Source organism: Lissotriton vulgaris, chromosome 1_1, assembly GCF_964263255.1.
Source record: "Lissotriton vulgaris chromosome 1_1, aLisVul1.2, whole genome shotgun sequence".
NCBI classification, from domain to species: domain Eukaryota; kingdom Metazoa; phylum Chordata; class Amphibia; order Caudata; family Salamandridae; genus Lissotriton; species Lissotriton vulgaris.
Genome location: NC_141685.1, coordinates 1175935459 through 1175954395, shown reverse-complemented (window position 1 = coordinate 1175954395; position 18937 = coordinate 1175935459). Strand labels below are relative to the sequence as shown.

The following is an 18937-nucleotide window of genomic DNA, read 5'->3' as shown; positions in this document are numbered from 1 at the left end:
TAAAATCTTTGTTTCCATCATACTTCAGAATTACAAAAAAGTGCTTTCACAACTACTGAAATATATTTTGAAATATTTGTACAGTCAATTAAATGCTATTTAAATGTTTTAAAAACTGACATCCTCTAGGCCTTCATTTCACACTGCCTGTACCCCAGTGAAACTGTGAGACAGTTCACATTATTTTTCTTTTTCTGACTGCAAACTTAGAGGATTTTGTAAACACCATTCCCCAGGATGAAATAAGCCTCAATTTGTAGGGAGGTATAAGCTGACCTGCGTCTTTGAACGTACAGCAAATGTGACAAGATAAAAAAACAAGATTTAAAGCCATCTTTATTGCTAATTCACTTTCTGAATGAGTAGAACACCTTCTCTTTGCCAGTTTGAGCTTTGTCTCCAGACTGAATCAGTAGGCCCTAAAATTAGCTCTCTCTGATCAAATCTGATTCTCCATATCGAGTGGGCGAATAGATTTCTCAAATTAATTCTCTGGTTTCCCCTTATGTTCTTCGACTTGGGCTATCTTCCACTGTTGCGCTCGCTGTGGCAGCAGCTTGGAGCTTGTTTGTCTGCCTGCTCAGAAGTGAAAAGGGGTTAGTTAGAGCCGCATTAAGTCACAACATTAGTGACCTCCAGAGAGAGAAAAGTGATTTTGTTCTTCTTTTATAAAAGCTAATGAAATGTTTGAGATTGTTCAGATTGAGGATCTTCTACTGCCAAAATTCCATTTAAAAAGCTTTTTGGAAAAATCCTTGTACAAAGTAAACATATTTTGCTTTGTATGCAGCACGGGAGAAATATGTTTGTTCAAGAAAGTTGTATATGGAAAAAGCCTGAGCACTACCTAATCTGGAATCTTCCTCATGAAGTATGCAGACTTATTTTACTTTGAAGGTTAAATGTACTCCCACTGAGCGTGAGCGTGATCGCAGGACTATGGGAAGGCGTAGTAGCCAAGGAAGAGAGACTTTTAGAATTTTGCTCTATTTGCAAGATTTAAATCGTGTGGTCTTATTTTTGTGTGCCCTTTATTGCACTCTGCACCTCGTCACATTCTCAGACCGATCTTTTTAAATATAATGGACAATCAGCAGTTGAGGCTCGTGAATGTTTATTTGCCCTCCCCCATGAGATGATGTGCACAAAATGTTTTAACTTTTTAAAATGCTTCTTAAATCTGTATTAGTCCCTAGTTTTGTCAGTGTTTGTTGCAGTTATGTTTGCGTTTATGTATGTTAGTATTCACGCTTTTAAATGTTCTGTTTTAAATTGGGCTGTATTCATGCATCAAATTCAAATCACATACGTTTTATATGCCGAACTTGCACTTTGCACGTTGCTACTTTTTAAGATGATTCCTTTTATATTGTCGTAACTATGACTGTAAATGCATGTTTATATTTGTATTTTTCCACTTCCTATGTGAACCTCCATCGAAGTACCAAACTAGATGTAAATGTATTGCTGTCATGGATTTTTATAAAAGATTGCAGGGATTTACCAATCAAAACGATGCTTTAATAATCATAATGATTGCAGTTGAAATATGGTTACTGATGTTAGTGATGGGTTAGAATGTGATGCGTGGTCTAACAGTAACCGTAACAATGCCAATAGGTCTTCATCTAATGTGACACCCTCCTATATATTAAATGTGCCATTTTGTATGGGGGGGGGGGGTTTACTGTGATTTTTGGGAGTCAAATGTAATCTCATCAAAGGTATTTTCACTATATATATATATATATCAATCAGTATGAATAGACACAGCAGAGACGCACTCACGTCACGGATCAGTTACAGCAAGATTCTTTATTGCGCGTTCCCCCCTTGCACTGACAGACTCATTTCGGCGTGGAACGCCTTTCTCAATGTCAGTGACACAAAGTCCGATTCGGACTTAAGTACAACCTCATAGGTGCATGTGATCAAAACATTCCGAAATCAAATGCTAAACATCAAAGAGGTGACAACAGCTAAAATCTGTAGCGGCCATCTTTGAAGGTGCAAAAAGTGCAATAATGAATAAAATAAACAGTGATAATAAACCAAGTAATATACAAACAACAGCTTTGCAGGGAATGGACCCTCTAACCTTAATAGTTCCACATGGTAGAAGACTCGCTAGTAATGTAAACATTTCATGGAAAATATACAGAAAACCATGTTTGGTAAGTGAATTGCACTAATGTATTGATTGTCTGAATTATTTGAGGACTCTCTAATCTATTAAGAAAATAATTTTTGATAGCGACTAGTGATATGAACTTAATTCTGCCACACTGTAACACTAAGCTGGATCATTGCCCATTCAGGGCTCAATTATGAAGGGTACATATGGGACAGTACTATCGAATGAAATGTTTACATTACTAGTCTTTGACCAGCATTTGAAAGCAATGCGGGTAGGCCGCGCAGACCTCCCCTGCCCCACCCCCGCAGCCCTGAGGACCACACCACCACCCCAGGACAAAATCCAAGAAAGGAGGAGGGGCCATGTCATAGATGGCCCTGGGGAGCGCCGCCCCCAGGTTCACCTCCTGCTATGCTATGGCTTTGTGGGAGTTTTACAGCTCCCGCCCTTCCAGCAAGCGAGCACCTTAAATATACTCTTGCTTGCTGGAAGCTGAGCCAAATTGCTTTCACAGAGAGGGAACTGAATGTTCAGCTGCTCCCTCTCTTTAAAAGCACTGCTGGTTGGAGGATGAAGTCCACTTGGCTCTTGGGGGCCAACTACTCCTTTTGTAACTTCCAGTAAGCCCTTCACAGTGGGATTGCTGAGGGGTCTTCGGAGGCCACGTCCCCTTTCTCGACTACTCTGCTAACCTGTCTCCTGGTGCACTCCTGGTTGCAGGATAAAGTCCTCTTGGATGCTGAGGAACCTTAAGGGCCAAGAAACCCTCCTGTTACCTGCAGTAGGTCCCATGCAGCTGTATTCCTAAGAGCTGGTCAGAGGCCCCCCCCCAATCCCCCCTTCCCCACCACTCTGCAAACACAACTACTAGTTAAAAAACATATAAATTCACTTAAAAATAACAAAGGTTACAGGGACGTTTGAGTTACGAACTAAAGTTTAAAATCCTTAGAATGTTTCTTTAAAAAAACAAACGTTACAGGGACGTATAGTTAGGAAATAGCATGCAGAAGTTCTATTTTCCTAAACCAGCACATTTTTAAAATAATGGGCTGTAGCTTTAGCTATTCATGATTTTTTTCTTGTGATATTGTATTTTAGGAAATCACGGATCAACGGTTGTTCCAGAAAACAGCTAAACTATGCAGGTTATTTGCTAATTTGCTTGTGCATTACTCTAAGGTGAGTCTAGTCTCTGGTGTGTTCTGAATAGTTAACACCACCAGCATCATGTGTTTGACTGTGCCCAATCAACATAGTATTAGGTGATTGCAATATAATTTCACCAAGGAAGTATATTTTTCCCTCAATGTTGTATTAGTTTATCTTTTTTTTTACTGTTTTTATTGATTTTAAAAATTATTTTTCAGCCTTAACTCATTTTCAAGTTCACATGCTTCATATGTTACCAGGAATATAATGTTTCTTGTTGGTTTGGAGATCTTTAATTTGTAGAAACATATCAGTTTTCGAAGCAGATGCAAAGCATCCCACTGCTAGAGTCAATTTTGTGCATTATGTGATACAGAAGCTTCGTATGGAAGAGTTAGGTTTTCCCTCAAGTGTAGTATGTTTGCAACACCGTTCCATGGTTTTTCCTCCTAAAACAAGTGAAGTTAAATGTACTTTGGTTTGACTAATAAGGATAATTGAATTATATTTTAAAAACATAAATAAAGAATGCAACTGTTCCTTTCTATAGGCATGTTTTCATTTTTAACATGTGTGTCTAGGTACAGACATAGTCTGATATTTAGGAATTCAGACAGAATCCTGTGATGGACAACTAAGATTACAAGTAAGTAACTTTTCTTGACTAGCAGAATTTGATAGTTTCAACACTATGAAAGTATGTTATGTGCACAAAGAGGATGACTACAAAACTCCCATGTTTCAGCTACTTAAAAGAAGGACAGTTGTAGTTGTGGAGAATCTGAAGATCCTTATGGCTACTACCCCCTTGAGGAAGTCGATGATAACTGGTATGACGAAATGGCGGATATCACTGGTCTGGACATCTCATCAGACACTGGTGTGGCCTTGCCTCCTTTCATGGCTATAGAGGAGGCGTCCTCCTTTGCTATGGTGGTGAGGAGGACGGCTGAGGTCCTGGACAGCAGTCAAGATTAATGCCTTGGAAGGTGTTTCAGTCACAAGTCACCCCCTCAGAATCCATTCTCCCTTTTATGTTTCAAGACATTTTTATTAGCTTTTATAGAAAAACGTAACACAGCACTCAGTACATTACTATGCAGATGTTTCAAGGCAATACTGAGGGAGTTAAATCGAAACTCTATGGCTCATACATGGTCTCAGGCAATGCTAGCACAGAAGGCCTAAAATGGCATGCAGAACACCATTACGTATTGCAGTCAATTATATTGTTAGCAAAGGGCAGTGTCAAACGCAAAAATCTCTAATACTGGTATCTTAGAGTTCCAATTGTCTAGTGACAGGGGCGAAGTCTCTAAGACACAAGGCCTTGTGTCAGCGTTTTAGGTCTCCTTCCCTATTAAGCTTGCCTTAACTGCGTTACAATGACATTGTTGTACCGATTAGCTATACATCATGAATCAAAGAAAAAAGAACCAACCAACCACTAGGGAGGGGGGAGGAAAGGAAGAGGATAGAGGGGGAAGGTGGGTTGATGCGATGGGGGGATGGGATGATGCCCTACTATCAATTCCGAGACATGTCGCATTACTGGAGAGTGCAGCTCCGTCTATGCCAGATACCATCTCTGGCAGCATGTGGAACAGGGCTAAGGACGGCAACAATGGTCTAAGCGTCGGGAGACAGAGTGCTTAAGTCGTGGAGAGTGTATGAGGGCGGTGTGCAGTCAGTCAGTGGGGTTCCAAAAGCCCTCTGGGTCAATGGGGTGGACCGCATCGTCAAAAAGCTGGAGTGCTCGGAGTCTTGGTGCTAACGTTTTCCAGTCACTCCAAATTATCGTCCAATCTTCCAACGGTTTACACAGTTTCGTGAATTTGATGTCCCTAAGGTGGAGGCGCGCTATGAGCAACTCCATCGCCACTGTGTGCCATAAGCGGATGAACCACACGTTTATGGAAGGTGTTTCTTATTTCTTCCAGTAGAGATCAACCGTCTGTTTTGCAGCACCCAGCATATGGAGACTGAGATGCCAATCACGGCGGGCCATAGCTTGCAGGTTCACCGGACTAAGGCCTAGAATGATTGTGAGCGGATCTTCAGACAGTGGGTATCCAAACACCTGTTTAATATGGCTGAGGACTTCTTTCCAGTAGGCAGTCAGGAGAGGGCACATCCACCAAATGTGTATAAAATCCCTCAGTGCTTAAGTGCAGCGCCAACATAGGGGGGACTCATTAAGGAACATTTTTTGAAGTCGAGTGGAAGTATAGTACCATTGGGTCATTACCTTGTTTTCAGATTCTTGCTGGGGGATGCTATGGAAAGTTTTGGGAATATTGGGCCAGAGACGCATCCACTGAGAAGGGGCAATGTCGGCATCAGAAAGTGACTGCCACCACTGCTGATATGGGTGAGGGTCCGAACGCTTTGAGTGCTGGAGAACTTGGTATATGCAAGATATTAGCTCCTTAAAGGTGCCCAAGGTACGTGCCAGCCGCTCGAACGGTGTGAAAGGTCGCGTGGCCACCTGCGCTAAAGAGGAGCCCTGTAGCCAGTGACAGAACTGAAAATATGGAAATCTATCCTTCTCTGTTAGACGAAATTCTTGCTTGCATTGAGCAAAGGTTTTGTGGTCTTCCCCCATAAATAAGTTGCGTATCATTCTACAATCCTTGTCTGTCCAGTTTGCAAAATAGGGTGGGCGACACGCGGGGGAAACTGCGGGTTGCGAGCAATGGGAGTATGAACTGCCATGTAGGCGCTATGATGGCGCGCCTCAGGAGGTAACCAAGCGTGGTCCCAAAGAGGGCGACAGATGGCTGCCCGATCCATGTGTAACCACACTTTCTCACTCCCCGCGCTCCCCATTACAGAATAAAGCGAAGATGGGACGCCCAATAGTATTCTAACAGGTTAGGGCAGGCAAGCCTACCCTTGTCTCGCGGGAGCATTAAAATTTTACTAGAGAATCGCGGTCTCTTACCGCCCCATATGAATGCGGTCAATTCACGTTGTAACCCCAGAATTTGGTGTTCTGGGATGGGCGTCGGCAACGATTGAAATAGGTAAAGAATCTTCGGTAAGATAAACATTTTTACTGTGTTGAGGCGGCCTAACTAAGAAAGCAGCAAATCTTTCCATGCTCGCTGGTCGGTGATGACTGAGACCAAGATATCTTACAGAGCTGGTCGCCCACTGGTAGGGGACGAGGGCCTGCAGGGTCGCAGTCTCCTTGGCCGGGATCGTGAGATTAAGGGCCCATGATTTCGTGTGATTGATTTTAAGCCCTGAGGCTTGCTCGAAAGTCTGGAGCAGGATATGTACAGCTGGAAGCAAATGCAATAGATCAGATAAAGTGAGAAGTAGATTGTCAGCAAAGAGGGCAATCTTATGTTCGATGCCCCCGAGAGCAATACCACGAATATCAGGGAACAGGCGTATCATAATGGCGAGTGCCTCCACTATAAGGGCGAACAATAGAGGTGACGGGGGCAGCCCTGCCTAGTACCTCTGCGGATGGACATAGACTGCGTAAGTTGACCGTTTACCCGTACTCTGGCAAGCGGCGAGATGTAAGGAACCATAATGCGCGCTATCATCTGTGGACCCAAACCCTTTTTCTGCCGAACGGCCCGTAGAAATACCCAGTCCACCCGATCAAACGCTTTTTCAGCATCCAGCGAGAGCAGACAGGCCGGTTCCCTCCAGTGCCAAGCTTTGCCAACAAGGTGCGCCACTTGGCACACATTGTCCGCCCCCTGGCGTTGTTGGATAAACCCCACCTGGTCTGGTTCAATGATATTGGGGAAGTGTGGGCTAAGTCGCTTGGCAAGGATTTTGGTGTATAATTTGAGATCTGTGTTAAACAGGGCAATGGGGCAGAAGGAAGAGCATAGTGTGGGATCTTTTCCAGGTTTCGGGATGAGGGCAATTTCTGCCATCGCCATGTCCGGGGATGGCCCGACTGAATCCGTGAAGGAGTTAAAGAGGCGTAAGAGATATGGTTGCAGTTGTGACAAGGAATGTGCGATAGAACGAGACCGGGAGCCGCTCAGGGCCTGGTGTTTTGCCTAGAGGAAGTTCTTTTAGATCACTAGTTAATTCTTCTAGAGTGGTTGTCAGGAATTGAGAAGAAGCGCCTGCCGAAATGTAGAGACTTCAAGTCCCAGAAGGCTCAGCGTGGAAAAGAACTGACGCGTTCTTCCGCGCGTGCGTAATTTTGTATTCTCGAACGCTTCCGGGAGTTTGCAAGCAGTGGGACGAAGACGCCGAGAGACGGCGTGTCAGAAGACCATGGTTTGGGGCGAGGATTCCCCCCAAGCAGGAGCGGGAACTCTGGAGTTTTGAACTACGATTAAGGTAGGGTGAGAAGAGTTGGGACTCTGCTTTTCTTACGAGTAAACAGCATTAGGTTGGCTTTGCACTGCAATCGGAACAGGGAGCGTCCGTGAAGCAACAGACAGTTCCTTAAGATCCAGTCCCAAGGATGGGGGATTCGCGGAGTACTCCGGACAGAGGAAGGCCGCGCGTTCATAGTTTTTTAGAGCACAACATTGATCTGATTGGAACAGCGTGTTGATACCCCCGTGAGGAGGAGCGCTTATAGGGCTTGGTATTATTTCCCTATTTTGTTTGGGACAACGTGTGATTACACAGTGAGGAGGAGCACGAAAATAACATAGGATAATTGTAGTGAATTAACTACGTGACTGCTTGCGAATTCTTGAAGTGAATTGGAGTATCTGACATTTGAAGAGGCTGGATAGTTCCTCTAACTGATGAAGGGTTTGAAATAGAACTTATTTTGTTTACCATGTTTAAAGGACTGCATTGAAGGTATATATGGTTTAGTGAGACCTAAATGAGAGTAGGAATTAGACTTGTATGGAGTGTGTTAATGGTGTCTGCTTGTGTATTTCAGACCCTTTGTCCCTGCAGTCCCCTCCCGTCCTTTATCCCCTTCCTGATCTGACTAGAACTCAGTGTCTTTCATTCTGAGTTCAGAACGATCTGGAAGCGGAACCCTTATAGCATCTACCTGATCCTGAGGAGCGTGAGGAACCTGACAGTGATAGGTTCTTCTAAGTGCTTGGAATGATACTCAGGGGATCCCAATCGCAAGCGTCAAGGGTGGCCGATATTAGGTCAGGTGCGGGCGGATCACTAGAATAGAGAGACGCATAATAGTCGTGGAACGTTTGAAGTTTAGCCGATTCTGTGGTGGCCCATGATCCGTCTCCCAACTTTAATTTCGCAATGTGAGCTTTAACCGCCCATGTTCTCAAGCGACATGCTAGGACAGTACCTACCCTGTTCACACCGTCATAGTAGAGCTGTTGCAACTCAAGTAGAGCGTGTTCGGCCTTGTTTGTTATATGCGCACAAAGCTGGCCTCTCAGGACAGCTAAGCGCCTCTTGAGGATCGCCAAAGGGCGCTCCTGATCTAATTTCTCAAGTGTCTTAATTTTGCGCATGAGTTTAGTCTCGTACAGCCTGGCCTCCCGCGACCTGGCAATGGCGGAGGATGTAAGGGCGCCACGAATCGTAGCTTTGAATGTATCCCATAAGACAGGAAGAGGTGTTTCCGGCAGGTCGTTAGTTTCGAAATAGAATGAGATAGTAGCTTGGAGTTCTGTAGTAGGGGATCTCTGTGTATAGTCATAATCTAGTGAATAGTCCCGCCCATGTGCGTGGACCCCGGAGCAATCAAAAATAATCTCTTCAAGTGTCTAAAAATGCAGAACTGCACAGACACTTAAGAGAGAATTAAAGACAGATAATGCAGTCTATAAAACCAGGCTACACTGTCCAGTACTTCAACAAAACATTCCACCAAAAATTCACAAACAGCAAAGCCTATCCAGATTTCCCTTGCCTTAACAGCAAAACCCCCTCTGGAATGATAGAGAGGAAGACCTGGACAGACAAGCCCCATAGGCTGCCATTATGTGGCTCAGAACAGGATACTGTGCCTTTAAGAGAACTTTCCAGAACTTCACAGTATCCCAGAATGCACTGCAGGTCCCTTTTACTTTCAGTTCTTTTTTCCGGCTCCTGCCAGCAGGACCCTGGAGCATTGAGCTCTCCCTTTTCAAGGGTTTATTGGGGATTTTTCACTTTTGTTCAAGTTTTTTGAGTGCTTTTCTAAATTACTTTGCTGCCTTTCTTCCTTTTATCCTTTGGTGCACTCTTTAATTGTCAATAATGCCTGCATTATTCGACAAATGTCCAGAGTGCTCCAGGAAGAAGGCCAAATCGGATCCCCATGAGGTGTGTATCCTCTGTCTTCCCTCTTCCCATTTCCCAGAAGAATGTGTGATTTGTCAGGGCTTCTCTGGCTGGACCCTGAAGGACAGAAAGCAGATCAGGCTTCAGGGCCTTGAGGAAAGAAGGCTGAAGGCGCAAGGTGGGTCTGGAGGGGCTTCCTCTGGCCGTGCTGAGGCCGCTGGGGGGCTCCCCAGGGACAGGAAGACCAGCAAGCGTCCCCATTCTCCGTCTGGGTCGATTGCACCGACTACGGCGTCGAGGGGGATGACTACAGTCTGTTCCCCGTCTCCCCTGGGCTCTGGGTCGAGGCGACGTCGACGCTCGACGTTGAAGGACTGGGTTCTTTAAGACCCGGCGGTGCCAGGGGACAACACCTGAAACCTTCGTGGGTAACCTGCTCCGGCGTACGAATGACAGAGACACGGGACACTTCCTTCGACGTTAAAGATTCAAGGTTTATTTGCTGCAGGGAAACACAGAGATCACGGAAGTACAACGAGTGTAGTTCAGGGAGACTGCTTCAAATTGGTTCTGTGGATCGCTCCTTTTATACACGATTTTTCCATAAGTTTGCATAGCAGACAAAGGTTTACAGCCCGGTTCCCATAATTATCCCCGAGAGGGGTCGCTTTGGTCACTTTGATACTCATCAGGTCCGGAGCATAAGTGCGGAAACATTTGGTGGTTCCCAACTGTAAAAACCCATCTTCCCACCATTAGTACATTCCAATCAGCAGTAAAACAGATCGAAATAGGAACAGGGACAGGTGTAGAGGAAGATGGAAAACAGTGGGGAGATTGGAAAGGGTGTAAAAGGGGAGGTATCGAGAAACACGAGCTACAGGCATCAAAGGGACGTGCCTAATGTGATGCACGGCTAAGACAATAACCGACACGGCGAGATGAGCCTCGAGCGGGGCCATCTGCCTTACAGTATCATCCCCCTCATCATAAAGACACTTACAAAGGACATGTGTCTTCCGCAAATATCTTGGGAGTCCCAGGTCACGAAGCGGACAACGTCCGTTCGCTGGCTACTTGAGGGCAAGAGACAAAATGGATGCCGTATCTAAGATGGAACCCGTGGGTACAGATGAAAAACCCACGTAGCAAACGAACGGTTTAAGTTAGCACAGCGAAACTGCGCACACTTACTAAACTCGTCATTTGCGGTTCGTAGATACCAAACTCGACTATATTCGTGCGAGTCAAATACATCACTTACAATTGTCACGGAACCTCAGACGCTCCTTTTGCCCTCATGTAGGCAAGCACTAGTCGGAATCATACTCGATATTCATCAGACCATTCAGATGTTGCTGTAGCATAGCTCTGTCCAAACAAGTTCCATTGGTAACAGGCGGCTGTCTCATACACGTTGTAGCACAGAGGCCACATAAGGCAGGACCGCACTGCACACAAAGGCAACACGTGAACAGGAATGCCACAACGACTCCGATGATCATCAGAATCTTCCAACCCCAAGTCGACATCAGGCCCCAAAACCACCCAAGTAGCGTCCAATCCCCTACATCCACGTGTATGGATTCGGAGATCTTATGCAGCTTCGAGATGGCTTGATAAACAGTCGGAGCGTTATCAGGAATGAAAATACAGCAGCTCGAATGGATCACCTTACATACCCCACCACGATCTGCTAAGATTACGTCTAAAACCATACGGTTTTGTAACGTCATAAGTCTATCCGCCTGAAGTTCTGTGGTGATATTACCAAGGGCACTGGCAGTAATATTAGCTGTCGATTCTACCACTCGAGTCAACTGTCTCAGGTTCCTACTATTAACCATAGGTCCCCAAAACGGGAGGAAACCCTTGAAAAAGTCTCCTGCCTCTTGACCGGCAGTATCCTCTTCGCTAATTACGCCTCTCACAACTCTAGTCTTGTGATAATCTGCATTTACAGTGAACGTCGGAGGCAACAAGTTTGCGATAAAACATGAGCCCATGAAGTCAGAGGGCAACCATGCATACGCACGATCATGACAGATAAAGTATGTACCCTTGGCAGCCAGAAACACAGGGGACGAGACCATCGGCAGAATGTAATTTTCAGTGCAAGCACTCTCTCCAAGTCGGGCTTTCGATCTTCGGCCACGACCTATTAGACAAAAATTACCAATGTGGGGTACGACCCATATCGGAGGCGAGCTTTTAAGTTTTTTTTCACTAGTGAACACACTATACTCGCCTCTACTCAGGACCCTGTAGGCTTGTACCTCTTCTTCTGGAATAAGCGAGGGATCATAGATATCGCTATCTAAGTCTTCAATCGCTATAGACAAAGGTTTTTGATACGAGCTAGGACCAGAGTAGGGGGAGCGTGGTTCTCGAATGGGGTGGAAGCCTAGTGCGCTTCGAAACATTGTTTGAAATGCTCGAGCAGACCCTTGGGAACTATACGGTAACAACAGATATGGAATTCCCTTATCCGTAGTGTGTGGCATCAACCCACACACCCAGCAATTAGTAGTGTTAACCACTAACTGATGCGGATGAAGGAGCTGAATAAAGGAATTATTGCGGAATTCTGCACGTCTAGCCTGCTCGTGTTCAGGTAAGATATGAAAAGAATGAGGAGAAGCAGTGGAGGTGAGTTTAGGGTCAGGGTTAGGAGTAGGTATGGCAGAAGGTAAGAAGTAAGACATCGTGTAATACACCCCACCCGCCAATAATGCAGAAACAGTCAAAAGCAATACAAATATTTGGAACATAAAACATTTGGTACGACTAAGTTGTTGCAACTTGAACCTTTTCGCCTGAGCTCCTTCCAAGTCCATCAGCTTCGAAAATGCCATCCCCTACGACCGTCCGCAACGTTTCTTGACGCACTTCGTTCTGTGTAGCAGTAGTCAATCCCTAGGAGTTCCCAGGAACCGACGGTCTTTAACCTAGTGTCAAGACCTACTAACCAGAAGGAAGTACACGCGCGGCCCTACGGCCTTTATTCACAATTACGTGTATGCAAAGTGTCTCTCAGCTGTGGAAGCAAAAATATGAGGAACGAAACTCAATATATATATATACAAAAATAATTACAATGATACGAGTGTTCAAACTGATCGTGGAAAACGGGATAATGCAATTGTCAAAGGACAGAACAGGATCTTTTATTAGTCTTTAGTGCTGGATCGCAAAAAGTATCGGGTTTTCCCAGGACGTGTCTGTTCGTCAAACAAAGGATCCGTTGAAGAGACAGCGTTCTGTTGATCAGTTGAATGTTCTGGTCTTGAGTCTTTTGATGACAAATGTTTAACAGTGTCTTTCTGCTGCACTGAGGATTCTCCGACAGGTTGTGCGTCGCTGAAAGGTACAAACGCCGGCAATCCTTCGGTTTCAGTTGATGCAATGCCTCTCCTCACCCACGAGTCTGCCGGCAACGGAATAGGGACCTTTTTGGTATGGGTGGCATGCACCCAGTTTTTCCGCCCCTCTAGACGAACAGCAGTTCTCGTGGCAAGGAGGACCTGGTAGGGTCCAGTGAATCTTGGCTCCAAATTCTTCTTGCGCGAAAAATTGCGCGTCACCACCCAATCTCCGGGCTGGAGCTGGTGGCCTGGACCCTCCGTCTGCGTCGGCAATGCTTCGTAAACCTGTTGGTGAATTAACCTCAGTTTAGCAGTCAAGTCATGAAGATAATCGATCAACATTGGATACTCAAGATCACAGAACACACCCGGTCTAGGGACCCCCCAAACATTTGCAGGACGACCGAACACTATTTCATAGGGACTGAGCCCTACTCGGGAGTGTACAGTTGCCCTCGTTGACAATAATGCTAAGGGTAAAGCGTCAGGCCACGAAAGACCAGTCGTAGCCTGAATCTTTGCTAACTTTAATTTAAGGGTGCCGTTATACCCTTCAACCAAACCAGCTGACTGGGGATGATTGGCGCTATGGAATTTCTGATTAATTCCAAGGCCCTTACACACACTCTTCATCACACTCCCCACAAACTCACTTCCGTTATCGGACCACACAACTCTAGGCATTCCGTACCGAGGAAAGTATTCCTTCAGTAGGATTTTCGCAGTTGACAAAGCAGTGTTATCCTTAAGAGGGTAGGCTTCAATCCATCGGGAGAATGCGCAAACCACAACTAAAACGTATTTCAGGTTATTGCATCGCTCCATATGGATGAAGTCTAATTGGATCACCTCAAAGGGACATGAAGGGGGAGCAAAACTACCAGGAGGAGTTGGGGTTCCCTGACCAGGATTGTACAACATACATACCATACAATTCTTAACCAAGCGTTCAGCACACTTCGTGATACCATCATTCTTCCACACAGGAGACAACAACTTACAGATACCTTTCGCGCTAATATGTGCTAACCCATGTGCCATTGTCACAACAGCCAGCACATACGCATCAGGCAACATCCATCTTTTCTGATCCGATAAGTCAATCCAACAACCATTCGCATCCAACTTTCCCGTACTTTCTTTCCACTTCGCCTTTTCAGTCTCGGTGGCCTCATTCTGAATTGCTTTCACACTCTCGATAGTGTCCTCACACATGCTCGATTCTGTAGGCCACCTAACCGAACTCGTCACATACATTCGAGTACTAAGGTTCCGGGCAGTCTCCTTAGCAGTCTCATCCGCAAACGCATTACCACGACCAACATCATCCGTCACCTTACGATGCGCACTACATTTAACAATCGCCAATTGCTTAGGCAACGTAAGTGCATCCAAAAGATCATTCACAAGCTGGCCATGCTGAATCTTCGTACCATGCGATGTCAGAAAACCTCTCTCTCTCCACAACCGTCCAAAGCTATGTGCGACGCCAAAAGCATATTGGCTGTCGGTAAACACATTCACACGTTTCCCTTTCGCTAACACACACGCTCTAGTGAGAGCGATCAATTCTGCAGCTTGGGCAGAATTCTGATTTAATCTTGCAGTCTCAACAACAGTATTCAACGTTACAACAGCATATGCAGTAGTCACATCGCCATTCGGTAATTTAAAACATGAACCATCCACATACAGCGTTCCATCTGGGTCTTCCAAAGGAGTGTTTTTAAGGTCCACTCGACCTTTTGTTTCCTCTTCCGTTCTCAAATAACAGTCGTGTTCTGTTATTTCATCTGACTCTGAACTAATTGGTAACAAAGTCGCCGGATTCAGAACATTGCAACGTTTTATCTGAATATGGCTTGCCAGCAGCGTCAGCTCGTACCCAGACAATCTCGCACTCGTCAAGTGCTGGGTTTTCGTACGATTTAAAAGAGTGTCGACTGCATGCGGAACCATCACCGTAAGCATATTATCCATGACCAATCCTGCTGATTGTCGGATGGACACCGCAGCTGCCGCTGTTGCTCTCAAACAACTCGGCAATGCTCTAGCTACCGGGTCCAAGGTCGAGGAAAAATATGCACATGGACGTTGCTTACCACCAAAAGGTTGCGTTAAGACACTCAAAGCACAACCTTCCCTCTCGTGAACATATAATGTGAACAGCTTGCTATAGTCAGGGGTACCTAACACAGGAGCCGAACACAATGAATCACATAGTTCAGAAAAACTTTTCTGACATTCTTCCGTCCATGGTAAAGGAGTTGAAACATCCTTGCACGTAAGAGCCACCAATGGTTTCGCTAGCAATGAAAAATTTGGAATCCATTGCCTGCAATACGACGTGATGCCTAGAAAGGCACGCACATCTCTTTGGGTTGTTGGCACAGCCATTCGCGCAATTGCTGCAATTCTCTCTGGGGTCAACCGTCTTCCCTCCTTTGACAATAAGTGACCTAGATAGGTTACTTCTTGACAACAATATTGGAGTTTAGAAGGTGACACCTTGTGATTTAACTCGCAGAGATGTTGCAGCAGTGATACCGTAGCAGTTTTGCAAATGTCCTGAGTATCTGCAGCTACCAATAAATCGTCGACATATTGGATTAAGGCCGCACCAGCCGGCAACCTAAACGCATCCAGTTGACCCTTCAAGGCTTGACTGTAAATCGATGGACTTTCACAGTAGCCCTGAGGAGCGCGTTTGAACCGGAAGCTGCGTCCACCAAGAGAGAAACCGAAAAGGTCTCTGCTCTCTTCTGCAATGGGAATGCTGAAGAACGCATTCTTCAAATCAATCACCGAAAACCAAGATGCAGAAGCTGGAATCAGAGTCAGTAGTGCCGTGATGTCGGGCACAACGGGGAACTGAGGAATCACAATTTTATTCACCTCCCGTAAATCGATAACAAAACGATAAACAGGTGGTTTCGAAGGATCAGTACGTTTTAGAATGGGCAGTACAGGGCTGTTGCACACGTTTCCCCGTGTTTCCTCAATAACGTCTTTCTCGATCAAATCATAGATGATCGCTAACAATGCTCGTTCACCATCAAGAGAGATACGATACTGGGGAATACGTGGCAACCGCACATTAGATTTCAACTGAACAACATAAGGGGAGATGTCAAGCAGGCCCACATCATTGGGACCTGTTGCCCACAAAGATGCAGGAAGTGAACTCAATTCCGGTGGAAGCTTATCGAGAGACAAGTACATAGGAGAGACAACCCTCTCTCCCAACGTAAGCTTTACACCCACAGGGGAACAATACAAAGTTGCATACAAACGTTTAAGCAAATCCAAACCCAAAAGATTTTCACCACAGCCCGTGGTCAAAATCAACGGAGCTTCTAGCTCGCGAGGCCCAATTGTAAGGGGCAAAGGGCGCGAAACTGGATTGCTAACGGGGGCGCCAGAGAATCCAACAGAAACATTTATTAAGCCAGACAAAGGTGCGCCAGGGAGTTTCAAATGCTTTATGGAACTTTTCGCTGCACCAGTGTCCAACAGAAAAGGCTCAACGACGCCCGATGTAGCAACTGCGACGTAAGGCCCTCTCTGATCAACCGGAACTGATACCACTCCCTCTCCTTGTCTATGGCTGTCCTAATAATTACTGTCGTCAGTTCCCTGATCGACGTAATAATCGTCTACATTGTACTGCGCAGATCGTCCTTGCGATGATCCACGTTGATCAAAACAATTATCGGAATTTGATGAGTTATCTGAACGGTCATTCTGAGCACCACGACCTCTACCACGTGACGTTTGCTGTGAACCACCACGACCTCCTCTAGATGAATTACCACTATTACGGTCGTTTAGAACAGGACAATTGAATTTGATATGACCCTCCTGTCTACAATAGGCACATTGATTGTACCCCAATGAAGATCTTTGGGAAGAGGAGTCATTACGAGTTTGTGATCGGTTCGATTGCGGCTGCGATCTATTTTGTTGCGAAGCATTCTGATTCGAACGCGGAGGATAGGCCTGCTGTAACAACACTTTAGTTTTGAGTTCTTTCGTCTTTTTATCAGCACGGTCGTTCTCTTCTTTCTCTCTATTCTCATAATATTGTGCTGTGGCCAGTATCTGAGCCGAGGTAGAAACGGCCCACGCACTTTCCGAATTTTTCAATTTATTGCTCAAATCGGGCAATAAGTTTGAAACAAATTTGTCTACGAACAACCGCTGACCACCCTCAGTACCCATATCCTGACCACTATGGTCGATGAATGCCTCCTCAAATCTCGTAAAGAAATCAGAGACACTCTCGTCCTTTTTCTGTTTGCAAGCTGACAATTTGTCCCAATTCACCCTCATAGCTGGCATAAGAGTTTTCATGAGCGTTATTATTCTTTGAGGAAGAGCAGCAATCAACTGCTCGGGTTTAGCACCACCAGTTTGCAAACCATCCGCCGCTACAAGGGCAGCCCAATCACCGCCTAATTCATTCGGATGATTTTCCTGCCGAATCTTAGCCCATACCGGTTGCGGTACAATATTGCCAAACAGCATGTCGATATCGGCAAGATTCATTATCGTAGCGTCTACGAGCTGCGATAATTCTTTGTAATACCCCGCAGGATTTTTGCGAGGGTCAGGCAAGGATTGTTTCACCTGCAACACTTCTGATCGTTTCCATGGGAGATGTATCCATACTCTCTGGAAATGTGGCAAGATCGGAGGTTGAGCATTAGCGTCGCCTGGCATCCACACTGGTGGAACTTCTCGCATGGGGAACTGACCAGACTCATCTGGCTGTCTTTCAATATCTTCAACAAACAAGGCTTGAGGTATAGGAGTGGGACGGAAAGATAGCAACCGTTCAACCGCACGTCGAACGTTGGTATCCACTATCAGTCCAGTCGAGAACTGAAGCTGCAAATCAGACAAAAGCGGTCAGCACCTCGTCAGGTGCATCGGCCGATATCTGATCACGAAGAACCTTACACATTTCTTCGAACACGAATCTTTGTGTTGGTATATTGAATTGACAAAACGTATCGAGTACAATACGTGGTGGATTTCTAAGGGGATGCGTCATCCAACCCATCGCCATATTATAGAGCGAAGCACGTTCCCTGTTACCTGGAAGCTGACTACGTCTCTGAGGACCATCTGAACCAGCGGACCCAAGGACAGGTCCGAGAGAATGAAAGAAGCTAGCCGCAAGAGGAGAAGTACGGCTACGAGTAGAGGGAGAAGCATAGGACACAGGACTAACAAGCGAAGGAGTAGAGACAGAAGCAACAGCAGGAGTTAATAGAGCAGGAGCAGTAGCGGGAGCAGGAGTATGTGGAAGCGGAGGAGCAGTAGGAATAGCAACAGGCAAGGGAGCGGGAACCATCGGAAGAACGGATGCAGGTTGGGGAGCAGGTACAGGAATAGGTACAGGGGGAGCCACAGGAACTGCGGTACCCTGCACGTACGGAGGTGAGGACTTCATAAGATAAGACATTAAGGGATCCTCAACTGCGTCTTCCTTCTTTTCCGACTCAGTAGGCAAAGCAGGATAGCATTTATCTATAGTCATACGCTGTAATCTATCAAACACTTCCTTTTCCTTAACCTCCTTATCACGCTGAAATTGCTCTGCTTTCTTAACAATGGTAGCAACACCATCTCTCTGATTTCGTTTAATCTGTCTGATTTCTTTCTGTCGGGCTTCTTTACGCCACAACCGAAAGGCATCAAACATGGCCTGCCTTGACTTTTTCTCGAACAATTTAGCCTCTAGGTTATCTAAGATCGGGGTCTCAAAGCTACCATGAGGTGGCCAACTAAGGACACCGTCCTTCTTAGTATAGCGAATCCAATAATCATTAAAAGTAATCGGGCCTAGCCCATGTTTACTGTACAGTTCATAAGTCGGAGTTCCAACCGGAGGTATCGGACACGAGTCCTCCAGTCGGGAATCCGCACCACAACGTCTGAAACAACTAAACAAAGTACTGCGACCAGGCATATTGCACACTAGCCGAGTTTCACAAACTTCAAGGGTTACGGGATTTACCAAGTCCCAGCAAAAGAACAAAAACCCTCGGTTTTTGGCGGCTGCAGTCGTCAAATAACACAACAAAGT

At 45.6% G+C, this 18937-nt stretch overlaps 1 protein-coding gene across 2 annotated transcripts in view; it reads left to right on the top strand.

Annotated features, from left to right (window-relative positions):
• Positions 1-18937, top strand: part of FIRRM (FIGNL1 interacting regulator of recombination and mitosis) — a 3285109-nt gene that overhangs the window by 1076613 nt on the left and 2189559 nt on the right. For both annotated transcript variants that reach the window (XM_086964357.1, XM_086964349.1), the window contains one exon: positions 3239-3319. In XM_086964357.1, the coding sequence (XP_086820483.1) occupies positions 3239-3319 (81 nt within the window). The remainder of the gene's footprint in view (positions 1-3238; positions 3320-18937) is intronic.